General features: G+C 39.3%; 3 protein-coding genes across 5 annotated transcripts; 2 read left to right on the forward strand and 1 right to left on the reverse strand.

Annotated features, from left to right (window-relative positions):
* Nucleotides 1-5,648, forward strand: lrrc8da (leucine rich repeat containing 8 VRAC subunit Da). Its single transcript, XM_058631788.1, has 2 exons — nt 1-342; nt 2,632-5,648. Exon 2 carries the CDS (start codon nt 2,634-2,636, stop codon nt 5,190-5,192), a length of 2,559 nt encoding a protein of 852 aa, XP_058487771.1. The 5' UTR covers nt 1-342; nt 2,632-2,633; the 3' UTR covers nt 5,193-5,648.
* A 1,860-nt stretch (nt 5,649-7,508) lies between these two features.
* LOC131460945 (putative uncharacterized transmembrane protein DDB_G0290641) lies at nt 7,509-14,037 on the forward strand. Of its 3 annotated transcripts, none has more exons than XM_058631874.1 (11): nt 7,512-7,715; nt 7,920-8,038; nt 9,479-9,635; nt 9,743-10,199; nt 10,403-10,475; nt 10,709-10,775; nt 11,510-11,657; nt 11,733-11,793; nt 11,896-12,026; nt 12,150-12,239; nt 13,293-14,037. In XM_058631874.1, exons 1-11 carry the CDS (start codon nt 7,633-7,635, stop codon nt 13,311-13,313), a joined length of 1,407 nt encoding a protein of 468 aa, XP_058487857.1. In that variant the 5' UTR covers nt 7,512-7,632; the 3' UTR covers nt 13,314-14,037. The 3 variants fall into 3 exon arrangements, with proteins under 3 accessions (XP_058487874.1, XP_058487857.1, XP_058487866.1); XM_058631883.1 differs by having other exon boundaries at nt 7,513-7,715; nt 7,920-8,032; XM_058631891.1 differs by lacking the exons at nt 12,150-12,239; nt 13,293-14,037 and having other exon boundaries at nt 7,509-7,715; nt 11,733-11,813; nt 11,896-12,027.
* znf644a (zinc finger protein 644a) lies at nt 13,663-23,963 on the reverse strand. Its single transcript, XM_058631823.1, has 6 exons — nt 23,855-23,963; nt 18,420-21,039; nt 17,368-17,931; nt 16,233-16,358; nt 15,454-15,556; nt 13,663-14,588 (listed from the first exon to the last, which is right to left on the reverse strand). Exons 2-6 carry the CDS (start codon nt 21,034-21,036, stop codon nt 14,393-14,395), a joined length of 3,606 nt encoding a protein of 1,201 aa, XP_058487806.1. The 5' UTR covers nt 21,037-21,039; nt 23,855-23,963; the 3' UTR covers nt 13,663-14,392.
* Between the last annotated feature and the right edge of the window lie 188 nt (nt 23,964-24,151).

A 24,151-nucleotide genomic window follows, 5' to 3' on the forward strand; every position in this document is an offset into this window, starting at 1 on the left:
TGAAAAGCGTCGATCGCAGCCACAGCAGTAGCAGCAGCAGCGGTCTGTCCGTGCGGCTCCATATTGGATACGGCTCTCCTCCACATTCGCACTGGTGGTCTCCTCCTGCGCATGCTACTAAAACGGCCCCACTCTGCTCCGCGGTGTCAGGTGTGAGGGATGTGACCGACATAAAAACATGCTCTCCGCGGTGGCTTTGTTCCTCAGACCAGCGCCATCCTCCCAGTTTCTCACAGGGCGGAGAAATTAGGTTGGAGTGGAGGCGCACCTGAAGAGCGGGGGCAAGAAGTGGCATGCGACCAGAGGAAGACATAAGTGGATTGAGATAAACCCACTGAGGCAGTGAGTATATTTCTGCTGTTATGTCTATGTTTTTAAATAAGCGGTCACAAGTCAAGTGACCACCCGTAACTTGGCTGGTTTGTTCCCGCGTGATAGTGGTCCAGTTACTTGTCACCTGGTGTGAATGTTTAACAGCATGATTCTCAGTTTTCTAATGTTTCAACAGGTCACCTGACCTGAACCAGTGGTGCACCAACTCACACCGTCCACAAACTTACTGTGAAAACAAATCAGCAGGGGCTGACCTATTTAATATTCCTTAGTCAAATGATGACACTCTCACAAACTTGGTAGTAGTTGCTCTAATAGTTTCTAAAAAAGATATTATTTTATTTGAAGGTTTAGGGTTGGTTTTTTTGATGAACTGTTTTATGTATTTCCATGTATTATGTATTTATTTATTAAAGTAGTTTATTTCATTTTATTTTAAAGTATATACAATGCACACACAAAATGCAAAAAATCAGTGAGACAGACCATAAATGAAACAATTCTGTATATCATTTTTTGTTATTTAATTGTTTTGAATTGTTTTGCTCCACATTTTTGGCTACCCTGACTTTTAATGACGGGGCATCAGCCATAGAAAAACCTGTTAGTCAACTTATTATAATAATTTCAATAATACTTTTTTGTATAGTGGCTTTATGAAAATGCTCAAAAACACCTTACATCAATACAAAACAAAGTATAAAATCATATCAAATACACACATACAAATATATATACAACATTGAAATACACATCATTTACCTACAGAAATGTGTCATTTCCTGTCTGCCTGCGAACACAGCTCCTTTATCCACATGGCCAATCTGGAGCATATATATACCAAATTGCTTTACACAAACCTTCTAAGTCTACATTTGAATGTATTTAACAGAAACAGAGTACACTGGACTCCTGTGACTCTGCTGCCAGGTCCTGCCTCCATGACACCAGGCTCCACCCTCTCCTGGAAGTCCCCCCCCCCACCACAAAGCCTTTTATCCCTTCAATCCCAGACAGCTGTAGGCAGCAGGCGTCTTCCTTTTGTCCCGTTCTCGTAAATGCGGTATTAGAGAAATGCTCTTGACACAGCCCAACATGTCCTTTTGGAGTCGTCAAAAAGTCCCACATTTTGGCCTTTATCCAGAATCTCCACACTTTTATATCCAGAAGGTTAAAGGTTGCCTTCACTGGGATGTTTGATGTTCTGCGCCACTTCTCCATTTTTCATTATTCAATACAATGACTCAGGAACAGGGAAACAAACTGAAAATTGACCTGCTGTGAGGCACTCCTTCTCACTGCCCGCCCGGCAATATCCAGAATAATCCAGATATAATAATCAAATCTAACCACCTCTATCGGCCTCTTCATGACTGTGAAGAAGGAAAATCACAGGTATTATTAATTACAACTAAAATGACTTGTCATAGTAAATCTGTGGCAGTGTTTCTGTCTGCACACCTGGGAAACCTGTTACTGTATAACACATGTGTCATCATACAATAATATACTTGAGTTAAACATAGTGCCACACTGCAAAATAAGTTTAACTAAGTGAAACTCGTATGTGCCAGAATGAGTCGGAACAGTTGATGGACTTTAACTCTGTCCCAGTAACAACAGGTTGTACGTAGTAAGTCTTAATTTAGTACCATTTAAGCTCACCATATTTTTGAAGCATTAATGAATGAAAGTAGACAGGAAACTAAGATTGAATTGAGAGTGGACAAAAATATGTTAAATATATGATCAAAATATGATGCACATTTCCACTCTGCAGTGCCTTCCCTTCACACTCACACCTTGTAGAGCTGCAGGTTAAATGTGACGTGGGTGACATGATAGATTTGAAATGTGGTGGATCTTTTACCACATGTCATACTCCAACATAACGGTTAAGTATAAAGTTTAGGTCAGATATGCTGTGTAATGTATCTCCTAAAATGCAGCCTTTGTGATTTGCTATTGAAACTATTTCAAATTGTTTTTGAAGCTTCTTTCCTGAAACTCATAGCTAAAGGGACCAGTGTGATAATGTTTGAAGTTTGAAATTTGAAATCTACAGTATAACAGTGAATCTTGAACTGACTTTTGACTTTAAAAAAAACTAATGTCACTGAAATATTAGAGCGTTTGCCCAAATTGTTTAGATTGCTTTTTGTTTGAAAATGATTTAAATAATGAATTGAGTCAGTCCTTTGCGTGTACTAAGGGTTAGGGTACTAACCCTAACTCTAACCCTAACCCATATCATAACACACTAGTGCATTACCTTAATTGATTGTCTGTGTGTTGCAGCGATGTTCACACTCACCGAGGTTGCGTCTTTGAATGACATTCAGCCAACGTACCGCATCCTAAAGCCATGGTGGGATGTCTTCATGGACTACTTGGGGCTGGTCATGCTCATGCTGTCCATATTCGCCATGACCATGCAGATCACCAAGGACCAGGTGGCATGCCTTCCTTGTTTGGAGGACCCTGACGAGGCCTCGGGACCTAAACCTAACTCCATCCCCCAGCAGCCCACACACCAAGCAGCCACATCTGCAGCCACTGAGGCTCCAGTGTTAACCACAATCCCGCACATCACCAAGGATTTACCGGACGAGGCTGTTCGCGAGATCCACATCACTCACCAACACACTGCAGTGGTGGCAGAGAAATATGTCAATCAACCTCAGCCGACGGGAGTCAGGACCAATCTGGACTATCAACAATATATCTTTGTCAACCAAATGTGTTACCATGTTGCCTTGCCCTGGTACTCCAAGTACTTTCCATACCTGACTCTCATCCACACACTTGTTCTTATGGTCAGTAGCAACTTCTGGTTCAAATACCCCAAAACAAGCTCAAAGATTGAGCATTTTGTTTCTATTCTGGGACGATGTTTCGAGTCTCCCTGGACTACTAAGGCTTTGTCTGAAACTGCTTGTGAGGACTCGGAGGAGAACAAGCAGAGGCTGACCAGCACCACAGCACCAAAACATGTGTCTTCAGAGGGGAAGGATGAAAGCACGGGCGTCAACTCATCCACTCCCATGCTTGGGGTGAAGTTCTCTGCAGATAAACCCATCGCAGAGGCCCCAAGCAGTATGACAATCCTGGACAAAAAAGATGGGGAGCAAGCGAAAGCCTTGTTTGAGAAAGTGAGAAAATTCAGAGCTCATGTGGAAGACAGTGATTTCATCTACAAGCTTTATGTTGCACAGACTGTTGTCAAAACTGTTAAGTTTATCTTGATATTATCTTACATCTCAACCTTTATGGCTAAGATTAACTTTAGGCATAACTGTGAACCTGATATTAAACAGCTAACAGGATACAAAAAGTTTTTCTGTACGCACAACATGGCTTTCATGCTCAACAAGCTGCTTATTAGCTACATGGCTTTGATTCTGATCTATGGGATGGCGTGCTTGTACTCTCTCTTCTGGGTGTTTCGACGACCTCTGAAAGAGTACTCATTTGAGAAGGTTAGGGAGGAGAGCAGCTTTAGTGACATTCCTGATGTCAAAAATGACTTTGCATTCCTTTTACACATGGTTGACCAGTATGACCAACTCTACTCCAAGCGCTTTGGCGTCTTCTTGTCTGAGGTCAGTGAAAACAAGCTGAGGGAGATCAGCCTCAATCATGAGTGGACCTTTGAAAAACTACGGCAGCTTGTGACCCGTAATTCACAGGACCAACTGGAGCTTCACCTTTTCATGCTCTCTGGACTCCCGAATGCAGTGTTTGACCTCATAGACTTAGAAGTGCTTAAACTGGAGCTGATTCCTGAGGTGAGGTTCACGGCCAAAGTCTCCCAAATGACCAGCCTGCAGGAGCTGCATCTCTGCCACTGTCCTGCGAAAGTAGAGCAGACAGGTTTTGCTTTCCTCCGTGACCATCTTCGCTGTCTTCATGTGAAGTTCACTGATGTTGCCGAGATCCCGGCTTGGGTGTACATGCTAAGGAGTCTGAGGGAGCTCAACCTTATTGGCAACTTGAGCTCTGAAAATAACAAAATGATCGGTCTCGAGTCCATGCGTGATTTGCGACATTTAAAGACACTATGCCTGAAGAGCAACCTGTCTAAAATGCCCACAAACATCACAGAGCTTTCACCACATTTGATAAAACTAGTCGTGCACAATGATGGCACAAAACTGCTGGTGCTAAATAGTTTGAAAAAGATGACAAGTATAATTGAACTTGAGCTATACAGCTGTGAACTAGAGAGGATCCCCCATGCTATTTTCAGTCTGATCAACTTACAGGAGCTTGACCTGAAATCGAACAACATTCGAACCATAGAGGAGATCATCAGCTTCCAGCACCTCAAGAGGCTGACGTGCCTCAAACTGTGGCACAACAAAATAAACTCCATTCCATCCTCCATCGCTCAGGTCAGGTCTCTGGAGTCTCTCCACCTCTCGCACAATAAACTAGAGTCCCTGCCTCCAGCTTTGTTCACTCTACCTAAACTGCGGCACTTGGATGTTGGCCACAACTCCATCACAGTGCTCCCTCCTGATGTTGGCCTCCTCCAAAACCTCCAGCACTTAGCCATCAACTCCAACAAGCTGGAGGTGCTGCCCAAGCCTCTCTTCCGATGCACCAAGCTGAAGGTGCTGTGTTTGGGGCACAACGCTCTCACTGTGCTCCCAGAGAGTGTGGGTCAGCTGGTGCAGCTCACTCAACTGGAGCTGAGGGGAAACTGTCTTGACAGACTGCCGCCCCTGCTTGGAAACTGCCGCCTGCTGCGAAAACATGGCCTGGTTGTGGAGGATCACCTCTTTGACGCACTGCCTGTGGAAGTGAAGGAGAGCATCAGCCGAGAGACCAACGTGTCCTTTACAAGTGGCTTGTAGCACAAAACGCAGCAAACACACACACACACAGGCCTGCAGCTCTGCGGGTTCACAACAGGCTTGTACTATAATGGATTATATAACAAAAACCAATGAATTGTCTTGATTGTTTTAATGGGTTTTATTTACATGTATGTATAAACCAACAAGATTTTTATTTTATTGTTATTATTATTATTTGTTTTGTCGTGTAAGGATCTAATTTAGCAATTTGTTTTGGCATTTAGCTTTTTCATAGAATAAAACTAAAACTTTAGAAATCTAGTTCCTCTATAGACCAAAACTGTTTGCTCTGGTGACACAGTATGTAGAGATTTCATGGTTTTAGGTACTCAGGTGTAATTGTTACCATGGGGAACAATCTTTTGCCTTAACTGCTGCTATTTTTATGGAGAATACTTTCACAAACTTCAGGCCAAATAGAAATATTTTATTTTTTCCATGTCATTTAAAAAAAAACAAAAAAAAAACCCACATACACTATCCATCTGTATGGTGTGGAAGCAGACATGGTGATGCTCCTTTTTTTGGTATTATTTAATATTTGATATGTTCTAATTTTCCTCAATGCTTTATAACTAACAGAATGATCTCAAAGTTGTAAAACTCAGGTGGAGACTAAGCACCAGAAATGAACTTTTACCTTACCATTGTAGAGATTGCATACCAAGGCCTATAACAAGTCATTTGCACAATGAGAACACAATTATTTGAAGACCAGTGAATAATCTTTGTGATAACATGGTCAAAGACCAATGTGAGCAGATAAAAGGGAAATCTGTTGACTGCCTTTTCTTAAATCATGCTTTAGAATTTAGAAATGTGTGATGAAACTGCTCACATGTATTCCTGATTATCCTGCATGTCAGAGTCACGTTTTGACAATAAGAATGTCTGCCTTCATTTTTTTTTTTCTCACTGCATTTCTGTGCAAGCCTACTGTATCTATGTGTTTCTCTGAGCTGATGTACCAGCTTGGTAGTCCCTTGTTCAAAGTTCACAACTTTATGGCACAATAAAACAAGATTTTAGATGAATGTCTCATCATTATTGGTCCACTTCATGTGCACTGAACCCTACTGAAACAGAACCCACAACATTTAGTTGATCGTTACTTTTTCTGAGTAATCAAAGGGACCATTAGTATTTTTTATTATTATTGTTGTTCTCAAGGTAATCAGATTCACAGGCCTTACACACAGCAGACAGTTATGACTGTAATAGCAAAGGAGGAATTAATAACGTTAATTGTTACTTTTGTGTTTGATTGATCACACTTTTCTCTATTGTCCCAAACTTTCCTTTTTACTGCCTATAAAACTGTGTGGTGTTTTCTTTCCCAAGTTTTCCCAAGTAGGACTAAAATTGATAAGTTTACTCTGACCTCAGCCTTTCAGTCCAGCCAGTACACACAAGGTGTGTCCAGTTTTCTGGTATTCAAGACATGTCGTTGTCGTCCTGATATGAGAAGCTGAACCCACATGATCCATTATCTTTTGCACCATATGTCTTGTATTAAAATGACATCCACACGTAATATAACCTTCAAGTTGGAAAGGAAACTCATGATGATTTTCTGCAAACCAGCCGATTGTGTGAGTGAGTCCCTGTTTGGCAGGAAAAATGACCTTATTGTGTCTGTGTGGACTGACAAGTTCATAGAGGTTAATCTATGCTCAACAGACTTCAACTAACGGTCTCACAGAAATACTCAGAAAAACTGAACTGTCCTGAGAACTCGCATCATGTGGTGGACGACCTTGAAAGATCCTATCCTGGCTCCACAGGCATCTCTACATACCACAACTTATTTTGTCTAACGATGTTAACTTTGTGGAAACTAACTGAACATGCCTCTGTAGTCCTCTGCAGAACACATGTTAGAACTAACACTTAATCCACAACATCTGTGCTTGCTGCTTCAGGAATAATTCAAGATCAATCCACTGGAAAAGCTCAGGGTAAAAAATGTCTATTGACATGAGGAATATGCAAATATACATGTACACAAGTTGATAGGATAGGTGTTAATAGAGAAGCCACCTTAAGGCCTTTAAATAAACATTGTCAAACCAACTCAGTACAAAGGAGTTCCCCCACAGTTCCCCCAAATGTAATGCATAAGACCAGCTCAGTGTCCTCAACGTCCCCTTTATAATTATGGAAAATATTAATCTGACTACAAACAATTTTATTGTTTGAGAATGAATATCATAATTGAGAGCCCCCTACTGGTGACAATTAAATGACGTGTATAAACCTGATGCCTGATGTGTCATTCCGTCGTGTACAAATACAATATCAGCACAAATGCAGGTGCGGGTGCTATGTGTTGCAGAATCCTGCCACCTGTCGGCGCGTGTGAGTATTCGTTCCCCAGGTGGACAAGCTTCACTTTACGCAAATGCAGACTTATCTGCACTTGTAACGCCACTAAACAATGAAACGTCAGAATAATGTTCCGTTCACGCATTCAGCGGCGCCTAAAGGAGTTGCTCCTGTATACAAACAGGTGCCCTCAAGGTAAATAAATGCTACACGTTGTCTTTATCGTGTGTCAAGTGCTCTTTGTCTAGCTAGCAATGTAGCTAAAGCTAGTAGCACAACATTGCTAAGCTGTTACTGTCCTGTTCTGCAGACGTTAGCACAGTCACTTTGCCGTTGACTTGTTATTTTGGTGCTGACATGCTTCATAGCAGTGCTCTAACCTTTGTTTGTGATGAACAGAGTACCCAGGGAGTTCATGGACGCTATGAAACGAATTCCATCAATGGCAGCAGACTACGCAAATATCAGGACTCCTGAACCTACTGCCAAAACGCAGCCAAAGACCAAGAAAGGTAAAGGTAACTCAACCTACTTATATCTTTTTAAATGACAGTGTATCAATACACATATATAACGAATGCTGACTCAACTGTCACCGCTTCAGATATTGTGTACAAAAGACCAGTGTGGTTTTTGATCAACATGTTTCAGCATCTTCTGATATTTTATGGACCAAACAATTACTCAGAATGGTTATGAAAATAATAATTAGTTACAACCCTAATTTAAACTCAGAAATACTTAGACCAGCCTGTCAAGCACTAACAACCATGACATGTTCAAAGTCACTTAAATTACCCTTTTTATTTATCATTCTAATGCTGACTTGAGTCCAACAGGTCATCTTAATCATGTAAGTGTGACATGGATTGAGTTGAGATGATTGGCTGATTAGGTATTTGCATAAATGAGCAGGTGTACCCAAGAAGGTCACACAATCAGTGCAAAAATAGAGTCCAGCATCAAATACAGACAAATCAAAACACATATCGGAGGTTTGATGGAGGTGCAATAATAATACAATTTATTTATACAGGGTCTATCACACCCATTAATCATTTCTCAAAAAGGTCTACGTTGGCGGTTCCTTTGACGACTGCAAAAAGAACTCAAGAGGGGAAAAGCCCCAACAATGCTGCTCAGTTTCCAGAATCTACTCTTTATTTCTCTGTGCCAAAACCTACATCCTTAGATAATTTCATTAAAATCTGTTCTTGGCTCTGCTCAAAAATAGACGGTCGGCCAGATAAACACAAACAAACTTGGATGCAATCCTGACATCATTAGTGGAGGTAATGATAATTCTGACCTCTCAAAAGGAACCTAGAGATTGCATTTCTTGTTCATAACAACTAGAATATGTTATTTATATTAATACAATGCGTCAAATGATATGAGGTAAATAAAAAACGTGGGTAAATACCTGTTTAGGGTAAATAGTTTTAAATTGTGGCAGCAGTAATTTACAATTATTTTTGGCCACATAAAATAGACTCAGGGACAGCTTCTTCCCCAGAGCTGTGAAAGCAATCGCCCCCCAACAGTGAAAACAATTTGCATCCCTTCTCATCCCTTTTGTTGGGTTTTACATTTTACATTTGTTGTGTCTCATTAAGTGTTAAGTCTTTTGTTGTGTCTTATTTAGGTGTCAAGTCTGTTGTTGTGTCTTATTTAAATGTCAATGTTATTGTGTACCTCAAGCCGGGAGTCTCTGCAAAAATGTCATTATGTCCTCATAATGACAATAAAAATTCTTGAATCACATTTGTCAGTCTGTCTTTTTTGTCTGTGAGCAGCATACCTCTAAAATTAAACAACAGATTTTGATGATTTTTTTGGGATGTAGGGTACACTCCAAGAAAGAGCTGTCCATTGGTACAACACACAACCATGGGTGATATACAGTATGAACAATGTTAAAATAAACTTTCTTCACATTTACCTTATGTATTTTACAGCACAATCATCTGCTAATAAATGGAGGTCTTCATTCAAACCACTAGGAGATGAAGATGATGACGATGATGATGATGATGATGATGATGATGATGATGGTGGTGATGATGATGGTGGCAATGATGATGATGCTGCAAATGACCAAAGCAGTTCAGAAAAGTAAGCCAGGGGCCTTAATAATTAAACTGAAACTCCTATTCAACATTTTGTATAATCTCTGCCTTTCTGTGATGACTCTACTTCCTTCTGCTTGACCTCTCCCTCAGGGTTGAACTTTACAACCCGTATGATCCCGGTTCGCCAGACTCGGAAACTGAGAAAAAAGATTACAACCGCTCTTCATCTGAGCAGAATCAGGATCACAAACTGGAACGTCAGCGTTTGTCTCCAGGAATAAGCTGCCGTGACAACCGATGGGACTCCACCTTCTCAGAACCAGGAAGCCGACACTTTGTCAGACGTGACTTTTTCCCTGAACCCAGAACCACAGAGAGTCAAGGTCTTAGTTCAGGTCACAGGCTGCCTGAACGACAAGCTTACAGCCCACATGCTGAAACACTTGATCGACCAGTGTTTGGTTCCTTAAGTAAAGATGTGGACCACAGGATTTGCAGCCCTGACATGATTTTTCACAGCTCTTCCCCCCAAGAGTTTCTTGCATCTTATGGAGGACAAAAGGCCAATGGAGAGGAGAGGATAAGAGTCCTAGAACACAGAAGAGAGGTATCATTGATACGAGTGTGATGAACAGTTTTTATGAAAGTGACAATCTAAATCAAGACAGTGTGTGACTCGTAAGAAAGAAATCTAGTTTGGGATCAGTCATCATGTTAGTTCTGTAGTCTAAAGCAATACATGTTCATGTTTTATAGAAAATACATAGTTTTCTTTCTTTATATTCAATGATGTAACCTTTCTCTCTATAGATGACCACTGTTAGATTATCTCCACCTAAGGTACAACACCATTCTAAACATCACTCGGGGCTTATGGAAAAAGGTAAATTGGCATGCTCATGATGTCACACCAGTTTATCTGCTGCTATATACACATTATAAACCCCAATTTTAAATTAAATAAAGGAGAACATGACTGAATGCACTACACACTAGAGAATATAGTCTGAAAATTTAAATATCAACTAACAAATGTATTTTAACGAGCAATGCAGTGTCTTTACCATGTTTGTGTTGACAGTTAACATAAGTTATTCTGTGTTTTATGTTCTGCAGGTCAGGATCCAGTCACACCTGCTACAGAAGTGACGAGAAACAGAATCAAAACTGTAATGATGGACGAGTAAGCACCCGTCATACTGATGCTCTATAGGCCCTTTGCACAGCAGCCATCTTGTCAAGATATAGCAGGAAAAGCACAGGTGCTACTGATGACAATAAATATGGATCTGTTCATTCCATGCACGTCAGAGCAGTGTCACATTGAAACAGCACTCACCCTAAAACTGAGAAAGCATTTATTTGACTGACCGTTACCTGTGAGAATGGCTGCTATATAAAATACATATGAATATGAATAAAGACACACTTCTTCTAGTTTTATATAGTCAGCTGACACTGTCTTTCTACAATGGGGCCTGTGCACAGTCATTTTGACAAGTTCCAGCAGGAAAACCACAGGTTAGGGTTAGAGTTCCATTTCCATACTTAATTAGATCAGGAACACCTGCTCTGCTAAAACATGACAAAATGGCTGCCGTTTAAGGGGTCCATTTTGTAGGATTAACTCATTTAGAGAGATGATCCACTTTAAACCTGACTGCATGTTTTCACAGAGGCAATTCTAAATCCAGTTGTCTCTTATTAACATACTTTCACTGTTCTTTGTTTATTCCAAATGAAGCTGTATAGCCCAAAATGTTGAAGTTGGATGTTTTAATTTGAATGCCTCTAATGTCAGAAACTTTCTTTAAAACGCCAAATGAAGATCCCAGGCTATTAAACGGTCTGCTTTTTAACTTTATGAGATTTAATATTGTGTATTCACTGAATCTTAATATTGTTTTTTTTTTTAAGGAGCCCTGTCATCTGTGACCTTTGTGATGTTGAGCTGGCCAATGGGCAGGAGCTGGAGGATCATTTGGACAGTAAAAACCATTGGGTGACATTGGAGTACATTCAGCAGAATAATAACTATGATGATCTGGCGATAGCTTTCCTGCAAGTAGGTTAATACATCAAATGGATCAATACGTCCTGTTGATTAATTGATTAATGATTAATACCGTCAACACTCCAGGACGTAATGATATATAAAAGCCGTCACTGCAGCCGAGCCATAGAGGACAGTGCTCTTCTAGGTAAATGAGTGTGAGTTGTGGTAAGAAAAACAAATCTTTCGGCTGGTTACAGTTAATGTGTAAAGAAACTTAACAAAGTCTAAATACTGTGTGCATTTTCAGCTCTGCAGGAAAACGACCACATGACAAAGGTGGAAATGTTCCACTGTGCAGCTTGCAACATTTTTGTGTCCACCTCAGCATTGTCCGTTCAGACCCACATCACCTCTCAGGAACACCTCGCCAACACAAGGGTAAATGCTGCTGTAAACTAAAATATTTTAACATGAGTAAAATCTGTCTTCATTACTTGTGAATTTAACATTGGTCCTAGAAGAATTAGCTGAAGTGGTGACTGATTGATTGTGTTTGTGAAGGAGTTTGGAGTGCAGCAGAGACGTACTTGCCTTGAAAAAGCAGGAACCATAATGAAGGAGCTGAAACCTCAGTTTGAACTCTTCGTAAAGGTACTTGGCAGAACTGAGCACCATTATAAATTAATTTATGCATGACATTATTATGCAACACTTCTTTTTAATTCATTTAATAGTTCCTTATACTGAGAATAGCTAGTTCTCATTATTAGGTACACACCAAACACTGTTCAGGTTTTGTGGTTTGTTTGTTTGTTAAATCAATAGCATTGTCGCAATTGTTTGATTTACTTTGATTACATTTAATCTAGTGTCAACCTGCATTTGTAACATAACATAGATCAATACTTCTTTTCTCTGTGACCTCCCTTATTCAGTGTATTTTGTAACTTAGAAATAGGTCAGTTTAGTTTTATTTTGTGTCAAACTACTGATTTGAAGGAATTCATTCAAGTATTAGAAGTTACAAATTACAAAAGAAACAAACAGGATACCAAGTGCCTTTAACCAATGTGAATAAAAAGCTATTTCAGATGGGCTCTAGCCTTAAGCCACCCACATGTATTATTAAAGATACATAGATACTGTGAGAAGAATTACGCAGGTGTCATACAAAAACATGGGGAAATATGAAACTCTAGCCGCTTTTAGAAATGCACTGAAGTCTGGACAGTGGGGTGCTGAGGGGTTGTACTGTATGTGAGAATGCGAATATCCTCTAAAGTCGCTCTGGACATTATCTGGAACGTCTCCTGCCAGCTCAAATCTCAGGAGTTTCTGAGTGAGCTCATGTGAAACCCAGCAGTTAAAGCCCTGATTAATTCACTGTGATTAAGTTATTGTTGTACCTCCTGCATCAATGATCCAGGTGTCACCCCATCATCTGGATGTTTCCACACATTCTAATGCGGTTGCGAATTCTTCAAACAGAACAAACTGCAAACCCCAGAGAAAGACCATACTCACATCTTCAGACATTTCCCAGAGTTCATGTCATGAATGAATGTACATCTAAAAATGTGTAACAATTAAGTTAATGTCTGATTTTGTAGCACAAGCAAGTGTAAAAGAGCAAAGCCTCGAGTTATAAGCAATGTTTCCAAATGCTTTTATCAGAATACTAAAAGGATTGCTCTCATTTTTCAGGGGGACAAGCCGTTTGAATGATGGAAATGACTGAAAGTCATTGGCTGCTGTTAAACAGTAATGGACTTCAGACAACAGCACACTTTGAATCAGAACCACCTAAATGCTGTATCAATTGTACCTTACAGTAGACCAGAGAGCGCACTTTATGTGCCATTTAGGATTTTGCAGAACAAATGAAGAGACTCTTGAGTGCAGGTTTGCTTGCACAGTATGAAACTTTCCTAGTAAAGTGCATTTGTGTTTTCAGTTCGTCTATGCTGAAGGAGACTCGGCTTGTGGGCTTTTATTTTATATTTACAGATTCATGTTTAACATTTCAAGAAAAAAAAAGGTCAACGTGTTTCTTTGCATTTTTTTTATTTTGAACAACAAATGTTTTTAAGCATTGCATCTGTGAGATATTGTACATTTGAAATTAAATTACTTCAACACAGTATATTTTAACATTAAATATAGGTGAGATGTATGAAGGGCAGCACAAGCACAGGCTGTCCATGTTAAGTCTCTTTCTGCACCACTTTCATTTCTGATTTTGGACTTGTATTAGGAACATTGCATTCACTAATACTATATAACACTTTCTATGCACAACATGTTTGCAGTCATTTCTATTTTTCTTAACTTCACTATGCTATCACTTTCAGTTGAAATTTATCATCTCAGTAACTCTGTGACCTAAGACAGTTTGTGGGCTCTGATTTAAACATGATGCAGTATAAAATAAATGATTATATGTATCCTACGAATGTGAATATTGATATAAAACAAAAGGTGCTCCCAAACCATGAGAAAAACAGACTCAAACCATGAAAAATCTGAGGTAAAAGTTGTTTTCATTAAAAATGGATTCCACACTACATTACTGCATAAACAAGAAAACATTGTCCATTTGGAAAAATGGACTGTAAAACCAGAAAAGGTAACATTATCCAAAATAATTAATTTTCATCTGTCCAAATGTCCAGTACATGTACAATGCCTCCATCATTGAGTAATATTGTACGTTTGGCCAGTATTTAATCATTAAAAAAAAGTGAAAGAACATCCAATGTAAATACACATACAGTCTAGTGAAATAAAACAAGTCCCCATTGGCTTCATGAGGCAGCATGTGTGGGTGTCAGAGAGCTGTCTTGATCCGTTTTGAGGGCTTGGGGGTCCATGGGCAGTGAGGTGACCTCTACCATGCTCAGCCCAGTGTGAGGGACACTAGTGTTCATAATGTGTCTCTGTAAATGTTTAATCCAGTCCTCCTGGACTGACAAAGGTCCTTGGAAGACCAGGTCACAGAACCTGTGAAGAAAAAGAGACACTTAAGATGACACACAAAACAAACAAAATATTTTTTCCCTCCACTTTCTGCATTTGTTTCTACTATACTTTTGTAAAAATACCAATGGTGCAACTCGGGGTGCATCATATAGTTAAGCTTCTGATCTGTCCATAACTGCACTTTATACTATTAAAATAATCACACTGTCAAGCGTATGTGCCAAACACTCACTCTAACATCAGCCACCATCTGCTGATGTGATACCTGCTTTGACTGGAAACTGTTTTTAAAAATTGGTGCTGTGTGTAAGAAATACATTTAATGCAGTCACAACAATGCAACTAGTATACATTCACAGTAATGCAGCTTGTAGTGCTTTGACAAACAGTGAGTTGCAACTATGGGTTGGAAATACAGATTTTTACTTAACCTAGAGACTAAGACCTAGTTACAGGGGAGATGCATTTAAAAAGGCAGAAAGGAAGTTGAAGACTGATACCAGTGTGGATAAAAAATAGTCAAGGTTGCCACCACCATAAACACTGTGTAGATGGATATGTAACATAGATAATATTTTTACAGCCTGTTATAGCTGCCTTGTCATCTCCCCTCATCTGTGATGCTGTTACTCAGCAGAGTCACTTAAAATCTCCACCTATTGCTGACATGCGACAACTGACCAAATGGATGTAATACGTTTAGACGGTGGCTCAGTTATGCAGTTATTGAGTTTACAGTGTAATATAAGTGCAGCTCTGTGTTCCCTTGTTCCTGAAACTTTGGTAACCTTATTGCTAAAGGTCGCTGCTGTCCATGTTTTACCTTTATCTCCTATGAGCCCCGAGTGATGTTTTTTGGAAAAAAAAAAAAATGCCACCACTGTACCTGCAGGTGAGTCTGTACATTTCCTCTGGGGTTTGTAGTAATGGCAGTGTCTTCTTCTTAGAGCCAGGTCTCGAACGCTGCCTCCTTGCTTTACAGTCAAATGCTGAAAGGCAGAATTCAAGTACTTAATTTACAGAACCTTTGAGTTCACAACACAGCTCTAGCAATATAACACTTCAATGGACAGAAGTATGGGGTAACTACCATTAGTTCTGTAAAGCAAGGCATATGCTACATATAGCAGCACTAGCGTTTTGATTCTCTGAATCCATTAATTTTTTTTTACTGGGAAATCCTTTCTGTCTGGCAGATGCAAAGCTTCATTCTGCAGATCTGGCATTTAGGTGAGCACTGAGGCTTATTTAAATGCATATTATTAATGGAACTTTCAAAGGTGAACACTATGTAAAACATGGCAATTACCAAGATATTACTTCAATCTGTGAACTCATGATCTGTGCCCACAGGGATTACTTCTCCCACATATCCCCCAATTAAAATCTTTGCAACTTCGTACTTTCTGATGGCAAGGAGAAACTTATCACTATGGGTAAAGTAAATATGACTGATAACTAATAACTGATTCCAACGCCAACACATTCTGCGAGTTATACAGTGTAGATGAAGGCTAGCAGTATACTAATTATAAAGAAAAGTTGCAATAGATTATCGGTAAACAGAACCAATGTTTTGTTACAACAAATAAAAAAATACTGCTTGTAGGAGAATAAATACCCCTCGTTTGCTTATTTTTTTTTACTTAAATTGATGTCACTTACTGGTTCCTTCAAGTAAGGCGTTCCTTTTTCTTTTTGCATAAGCCCGGAGGTGATTAGACAAACTAACTCCACTGTGGAAAGATGCATTGCAATGGACACACACCTTCCTGTTGAATTCGCCTTTCTCTGGAAGAAGAAAACAAACAAACAAACAAATGACATAAGTCGAAGTGAACTTGTGTTTTGATGTAAAACGAAAGCATATTATGCTAACCATCTATTTGCAACATGTAAATAGATTTTTGAAAAATTATACAGCAGTGAAGTGCACATCTTTATGAAAATTACATATATATTATGACTATGCACTTCCACATTAACAAGAGGAAACAGTGGCACAAACTACAGACGTCTCAGTTTATCATTTCATTACTTCATTTCATGTCAATACATTACCAACAGTCCATCAGAAATTGCCCTTTGTGTGTGTGTTTTTTTTTTATTCTGTTTGACTCTTTGAGATTTGACATTTATGGTTATGGGGCAATAGATGTACAATATACTCCTCTATGCAGATGACACCTCATTTTTACAATACATAAGAACTGTTGATCAGTTTGTGGATGTTTTTTTTTTTAAAAGTACAACCAGCATCTATGGTTTGTTTATGTGTCATAACATTTCCGAAGCTGAGGCATATGTTCTCTTTGCACACATTTGCAAAAAATAAATAAATCTTCAAATAGCGAACTGTGGGGAATCCTTTCAATTATGCTAGTTGTATCAATTTCATCTGACATGTATGTTAAAAAGCAAATACTCAAAATAATCAAACTCTGCATGAAGATTTTCAAAACTACAGCTCTGATGACTGCGATGAGCTTACTCCTTAGAGTTCCATTAGTACATCATGTATTTGATGTTAATATGTAGATTTTTTTAATTTGAGGTACTTAAATATACAGTTTTATTTATTATTTGCTTCTTTTAGCTGCTTGTAATCAGGCGTATACTTGCTGCACTGTACAGCAACCGGCATAATGGTGATAAGTAAGTAATCGGGTGTCACCACAGAGGATTTTTACCTATCCTCATTTTATTATTTCAAGTAACTGTTCTAAAGTTGCATTTTTAAAAGAACATATGTCCACAGAGTTACACTGTAGGTAATACTTAACTGGTCAAATGTACTTACCACATATGAATGACGCTGCAACTCCTGATTCTAATGTGTGCTCACTGTTTGAAGAAACCGTTAACATGTTTTTGGAGATCTGGGATCCCTTTAGTCTTGCGTCTTCCTGACATTTTCTTCTCTTCAGAATTCCTATCAAGGCAGTTGAAGAGACATCCAACTTGGTCTCTTCTTGCATTCTTTCAGATTTCATATCCTCTAAAGAAAATGTAGACAGTGTTTTGGCATCAGTGCAAATGCTTGTAATAGAATTATTTTTTGGGATTCCAATGGGGGGTGGAGTGAACCGATCAGCATTGGACAGCTTTGGTGAACCGCCGTATTGGAAATGGTTTCGTCTCTTTCCAACAATTTGAAGAGCCCGCTGGAACTCCTTCTTGTCACGCATCAATTCACGGAGTAAAACTAATGGGGATTTCTTCTTTGTTGAAATGTTTTTACCAAGCTTTTTAAGGTGGCCTCGGATGTGGTTGGACTGCCCAGTCCTGTTATCAAATGAATCTCCACATAATGGACAGGAGTGAATATTTGTCACAGTCTCAGAATCTGACTCCATCTGTAATGCTGAGAGGACAAAATATAGATTTTAGAAAGATAGTACACTGGTAGATTTCAAAATTCAAAGTATGTTTATATCAATAAATAAAAGGGAAAACTGTAGTTTAAATTAAGGGTTGATGAATTTACTGATGATGATAAACAGAGTGGTTACAATACATGATGATAGAAAATAGATTAAATCACAACCCAACTCAGTGGCAGTGATTTGCACTCAGGTAAACTGGTTTGCCAAGTAGGAAACCCTCTTTTACAGAGAAAATTTTGAATTATAGGATTAATCAACGGTCATTTTAGGCCAATTTTGTCAGTGTCAGGACACCCATAATGTCATAATGTTTTGCCCAAAAAAACATGCATACAGCTATGCTAAGTATGAGTAGCAACTGTAGAATAAAGTGGATTTGAATGAATTAAGCTGCAAACAAAAAAGCTAAATAATTTAAACCAATGTTTATCTTCAAACCATATACATGTAATAAATACTGAATTACCTTTCTTCAATCTCCGTAAGGCTGAAATCTTTCGTCTAATTCTTGGCCTCCTATCTTGGTAAGCCACCTGCTCAGGAGAAACTACATGGCGTGCATTGTAGCTTAGTCCAACCCTATGAAGATGTCCTCTGACATGATTGGACAATCCAACTCCTGACTCAAAGACTGCAGGGCAGTATGGACAGTTCTTGTGGTCCGCTTCCAGGTCTGATAAATCATCGAAGGAATCCTCCAGTGGTATTTGGTGAGAGTCAAATGTTTCTTGAGATATTTCTGTTTCAATGCATTCGTCTTTGATTTCAGGGTCAGACAGGTCTTGCTCCTCAGTCTTTATTTTCTCAAATAGCCTTTTAGATGCCTGCATAGCCCCCCTCATGGACATTCTTCTGCTATATGTATGGATGACATTTTGTTTTTGTTTCTCGAGACCATTGTCATAAGAGTTTGCATTAGAATCTGTATCTTTAAAGTGGAGAATATCAAAGTCTTCCACTTGTCCATGGTTTATTTTCTTCAGACTTGGAAAGGGGTTTGATAAGATAATGCTTGAGTCTTGATCAGATGTGTTGTGATATGGGGTTGACATCTTTCGCTTAGATGGTGACTTTTTCACACTTGACTGATTTACATTTACCTTGGGTTCACTTATATGATTGAGATATGTTTCAGCTGCACCAGAGGTCATGGAATGGCCATTTGGGGATACACTGAAATCTTCAACCTTGACAGTCAGTGGTTCTGGAAACTGACAAGAACCATCTTCATCACTTTCAGAATCATGAGCAGAAGTTTTGCAATTATTGCTGTGCTTCTTTTGTTCAGAATTCTTCCTTCCATGTTGTTGTCTGGACAAGAGAACATTGATGGATTTGTCAAGCTTTGATTCTGTTAGCTGAGACTTGAAACCTCTCTTAATCTTGCTATTTTTGAATAAGTCTGAAAGGTCACTGGACTCACTAGGAGAACAAGCTATTTTAGAAGGGATCTGATTTTTAAATGAGATCTTAGAAGTAAATTGTGCATTTTCAACAGGACTTTTACAGGTGGGCACATGCTGCTCCTTGGATGGCTGTGCCTTTTTCTGAGTAGCCTGTGCAGCTTCATATTCCTCATAACTTTGTTGATGGCGACGTAGAACGTGATTTTTCATAACATTTTTGCTAAAAGCTCTGTAAGAACAAATGTAACAGGAGATGGTTTCAGAGAGATTATTCTGGATCGTTGCCCTTTTCTCAGAAAGCTGTGTAGCGTCATATTCCTCAACTGTTTGCTGATGACGCCGCAGAAGGTGATTCCTGAAAACAGTTTTGCTAAAAGCTCTATAAGAACAAATGTTACATGAGAATGTTCCAGAATCACCATTCTGGACCTGGGTCCTATCCGTAATAACCGTGTGCTGCATAATGTAATGTCTCCTAAGGTCACTCTCACTCATAGACATGAAACTACATTTGAGACATTTTAACTTTCTCTTGTTTTTGTCATGTGTTTTTGCATGCTGAACAAATGTGTTTGAGCAAGCTGTTGCAAATGAGCACTGAGGGCAGAAAAGCTTCCTGTTTTTATACTCTTTTGCCTTCGCTTTCTTGTCTTTGATTTCATCACCAACTCTTGTTCTTTTATTCTGGTGGATGGACATATGCTCTAAAAGTGAAGCACTTTGTCTGAATGACTGTCCACATTCACAGCATATAAAAGGCTTTGGGTCACCGTGAGACTTCATATGACTATGCAAATGATACTCCTTCTTGAAAACGAGCTTGCACTTTGAGCAAGGGTAACATGACGACTTCTCTCCAGAATGCGAATTTATTGTAAAACTTCCCTTCAATGGTGAAAGCTCTTGACTCACAATGTTCAAGTGTGAATTTTTTGTTGGGGCACTGTAAAGAATTTCCTTGATAGCCTTTACAGTGCCATTGGGATACTTAGAAATATTCTCTGTTGGCAACGACTGTGAATTAGGGAAGTTCCTTGAGTTTTCAACCTTTTTGCCAGGACTGGAGTCTACTGGGTCTCCAGCATCAGACAATTCCTCAGATGACTTGTGGCTCAGATCAGGGTAAAGGTCTTCTGAGGGATCCACCATGACAACCATGTCCATTTTCCTCTTTCTTCTCCTTTGGCTGTTAGTAGGACTTTCCTCTTTAGGCTCCCCACAGGGAGAATCCCCATTCTCCCACAGAAACTGCATAAACTCTTTGTGAGGGTCCCAATGAAGGTTTCCGGCACTATCCACGTTATCCATTGTGTTCTCAGGTGAGTCTGCATCAAAGCCCCAAATTGATGCGGTGTCAATTTCCTGTACAGTTTTTAGTGGAGTGATGCTCTTTTCTTCCTCCTTCTCCATGGACAGGCTATTGAGTTCATTGGCTTGTGTAGCCTGATGCGAAGAAGGTCCATTTCCCAAGCCAACTGGAGACAACACATCAGTGTTTGACAGAACATCTAGGACATTGTTTTCTTTCAGAGAACACTTGCTAAAAGAATCAGTAGAAGAGGCTGAATCTTGAGCCATTCTCACTGGCAATTGCAGGAGTGAGAGGGCATTGATCTCAGAATCAGCACCCTTGTCATCTTCATCAACACATGTCAGACATGACATTTCAGCTGCCATGGCCTGGAAAAGAGAAGTAAAGCCTTTAAGATAATTAGCAAGAGTCCAAACTAGTAAAATGAGTAAAAACTGGGGCATCCCAAAGCAAAGGAGCAGTAATAGTTTCGCTTTTGGTACAGCTTTAGATGTGTCAATCACAGCCACAGTGCTAAACAACAACAAATTCCATTTAGAGAATCAAACCCAACTTGTACCAAGATTAAATGTTGAGGAGCTTGTGCATACACCTGTACAGGAGATTGTACGCAGTACACATGGCATCTTGGTATAATCCAATTAGCAACCCACTGTAACATCAACCACTGGTTTGTGAACTGCTGTTTTAAAACATCAGGTTCAACTCTTTTGACCAGTACTGTATTGGGTTTTTGGAAATCAAAATAACCATACTTGTAATATACTTGTGGGTGGGCCTGGCAAAGAGCTCATCTGCTGCAGTTCAACCTATGCCTGAAAACATATGCTTATTGGATGATACTAACCATCTTTAAAATGGTGTCTATACCTCATTACATACCCTACAATATTGACCATTTTACACTCAGGGGGTCCAAAATGTTTCTGTTGTCTTTCTACCCACCTACACGTCTGATCAATAACCGAATGGCATTTCTGCTCACATGACTTTTGTTCACAACCTTTGTAAACATAAACCAAAACAGCTGAACAATGAAACAATGTATCCAACATAGACTTGCATACAAATTAATTTTGTATAGTACAGGACACGTAAGCAACGGCTTCACATTCTGGACCTGGAGACCAAATCCATTTTTATTTAGTCTCTGATGAAGCCATAGCATAAGCAAACACCACAGTGCCATTATTAGAAGCTGCAACTACAGCTAAAAATTCTGGTCATTATACAAAGATTGGTTGATTGTTCATTTTATTTACTACCCTTTTGACTTTTGGGATAGCAGCATTAGGCTTTGTAATCCCAGACAAACTAAGTGATTTTTAAAAACATGTATATAATTCAATTTATATTATATTATTGAATTGAGTATTGAGTACCAACCAAGCGATTTATCAGTTACTGAGGAATATATTCAGCAGATAAAGTTGCAGTCCTATGCATTTAACTAATCCAAATTAATCAGAGCGTTTACATGCTTCTTCTTAATGTCATGTTAGTCTGAATAAAATCAAGCTAATCTTAGTCAGACTAATGGTGCATTTCCACCGGCTCTACTCACCACGCCACGGTTTAAGTAGCGTTTCTACTAGCATAGTACCTGGTACCAGGTACTATCTTTAGTACCTGCTCCGGCGAGGTTCCAAGCGTGCTAGTAGTAGGAACTATGCGATGATTGGTCAGACTGCCGGCCGCTGACTGGCCAGAGTCCCGTCACAGAAAGAGACGTCCCACTCACAAATCAAGCCGAACAGCGCCAAACTGTACATCACTTAAAACTACTTAATAATCCAAGTGAAACCTCTATATTAAACAGGAGTCTTTCAAAGTGGAGTGGCGTATTTAGGGACAGTGCTTAGCGATCATGAGCGGCATCACAGATTTATGTATTTATGCATGTATAGATTTAGTCGGACTGGAGTTGGACATGGTGTTCTGCACATCCACCAAAATGTTTTTCTTCCAGTCTTTGACCCAGAAGTAGAAGGAGATGACATAAACTGCAGCACGGTTTCCGTAAAACATAAGACGGCCATGTCTTCCTTTGGACAATACCGCAACCACAAGAGCCATTCTCCATCTAATTTGTATCATGATTAACATGTACAGCAGGTATGAAACATACAGAACCACAGTACGATCCATCTCACTGTTTGCTGTTTGTTTCTCTGTGAGGTAAAGGTCAACAGAAAACTGATACTATATGCACTGGCTCAGAGAGATACAGCACCACCTATAGAGGCGGAGTCAGACGTACATGGCCAAATAAATCGATTTTCTCCTCTGCATGTATACTCAGACTTTGCAAGTTGTCCGATTGCCTGTCTTACTCGGACTATGGCCACTAGCTTGATTACACTGTGCATTTAAACGCGACCAATGTTGGTTAAAATATTTAACTATCTGGATCATTTGTTTAATACTTTTATCAAACTGTCAAATCACTTAAGTCTTGACAGTATTTGCAGGAGTTCACAACTCCAATACTGAATATTAATCTTTATTTTTGGACATACAATTTGCTATAATACTGTAGCCTTTTTTAATTAGCTTGTTAGATGACAAAAGTACAATGTAGTTGCTTTCAGTGTCCCCAGAGTTACCTCCGTAGCCCAATCGAAACCAACGTCAAAACGAATAAAGCTAAACATAATTGACATTGGGTAAGATGATTAAATATGGTCATCTATAATGCCACAAGGTCAGGAGTGAGATGTCTCAGATTTGAAGGGCAATAAAAGTGTCATACCAAGTGACACTTTGGCTGTGGCAGTGGCGTGAGAGTCATCTAAAACATCGAAACATCGAAACTGTTAAGGGATGGACCTCGTGAAATGCGTTTAATCAGCGGTTGTTGATTTTGTACAGAGCTAAAACTTTAAGCTCAGTTGTTCGGTTATATGCCATCTAACAATAGTTGGAGCACGCTTCTACAGCGTCCACAGAGCACATTTCAAAGCAAACTAGGTTATTTATACTTTGACGAGGATTTCGTTGCATTTATTTGACGTTCATTTCACGCTGGCATATTAGATGCTGCTTGCAGGATCTGCAGACCATTCCATTAAGGCTGTTCCACATCGAACCTATTCCTCAGGCTAAGCTATAGCTAATGGTAATCGTAATTCGCTACTCACTATTCAGCTACGAGTAAAAAGATGAAAAACAAAACAACGTTACCTCTGAGCTGTGTGGATGGAGACAGTGAACAATTTATACGCTGCATTTGAAAATTTCTTACTTTCGTCTTCCATCTATTTCACAGTCGCCATTTTCTAAGGTGGTCTGGTGTGGGCCAAATCACTCGTTTTGTAGGGGGAACCGTAAATATATACTGTTATTCAGCGACAAGGGGGCAAATATTTTTTTAATAACTACATTAGACTTGAGCTCAATTTCATAACACAGATACAGTTAAAATGTTAGTCAAGACATTACTTTGTATAATTTCGCCACGTAATGTCAAAAGTCGACGCT

The sequence above is a fragment of the Solea solea genome, chromosome 1, assembly GCF_958295425.1.
Source record: "Solea solea chromosome 1, fSolSol10.1, whole genome shotgun sequence".
NCBI classification, from domain to species: domain Eukaryota; kingdom Metazoa; phylum Chordata; class Actinopteri; order Pleuronectiformes; family Soleidae; genus Solea; species Solea solea.

Coding starts and splice junctions, on each gene's coding strand:
- lrrc8da (XM_058631788.1), top strand. CDS start 2,634: ATGTTCACACTCACCGAGGTTGCGTCTTTGAATGACATTCAGCCAACG.
- LOC131460945 (XM_058631874.1), top strand. CDS start 7,633: ATGAAACGTCAGAATAATGTTCCGTTCACGCATTCAGCGGCGCCTAAA. Junction 10,200..10,402: donor TCCTAGAACACAGAAGAGAG/GTATCATTGATA, acceptor TTCTCTCTATAG/ATGACCACTGTTAGATTATC. Junction 11,658..11,732: donor TGGCGATAGCTTTCCTGCAA/GTAGGTTAATAC, acceptor TCAACACTCCAG/GACGTAATGATATATAAAAG.
- znf644a (XM_058631823.1), bottom strand. CDS start 21,036: ATGGCAGCTGAAATGTCATGTCTGACATGTGTTGATGAAGATGACAAG. Junction 17,932..18,419: donor CTTACGGAGATTGAAGAAAG/GTAATTCAGTAT, acceptor TTGTCCTCTCAG/CATTACAGATGGAGTCAGAT. Junction 16,359..17,367: donor TGCAGCGTCATTCATATGTG/GTAAGTACATTT, acceptor TTCTTCTTCCAG/AGAAAGGCGAATTCAACAGG.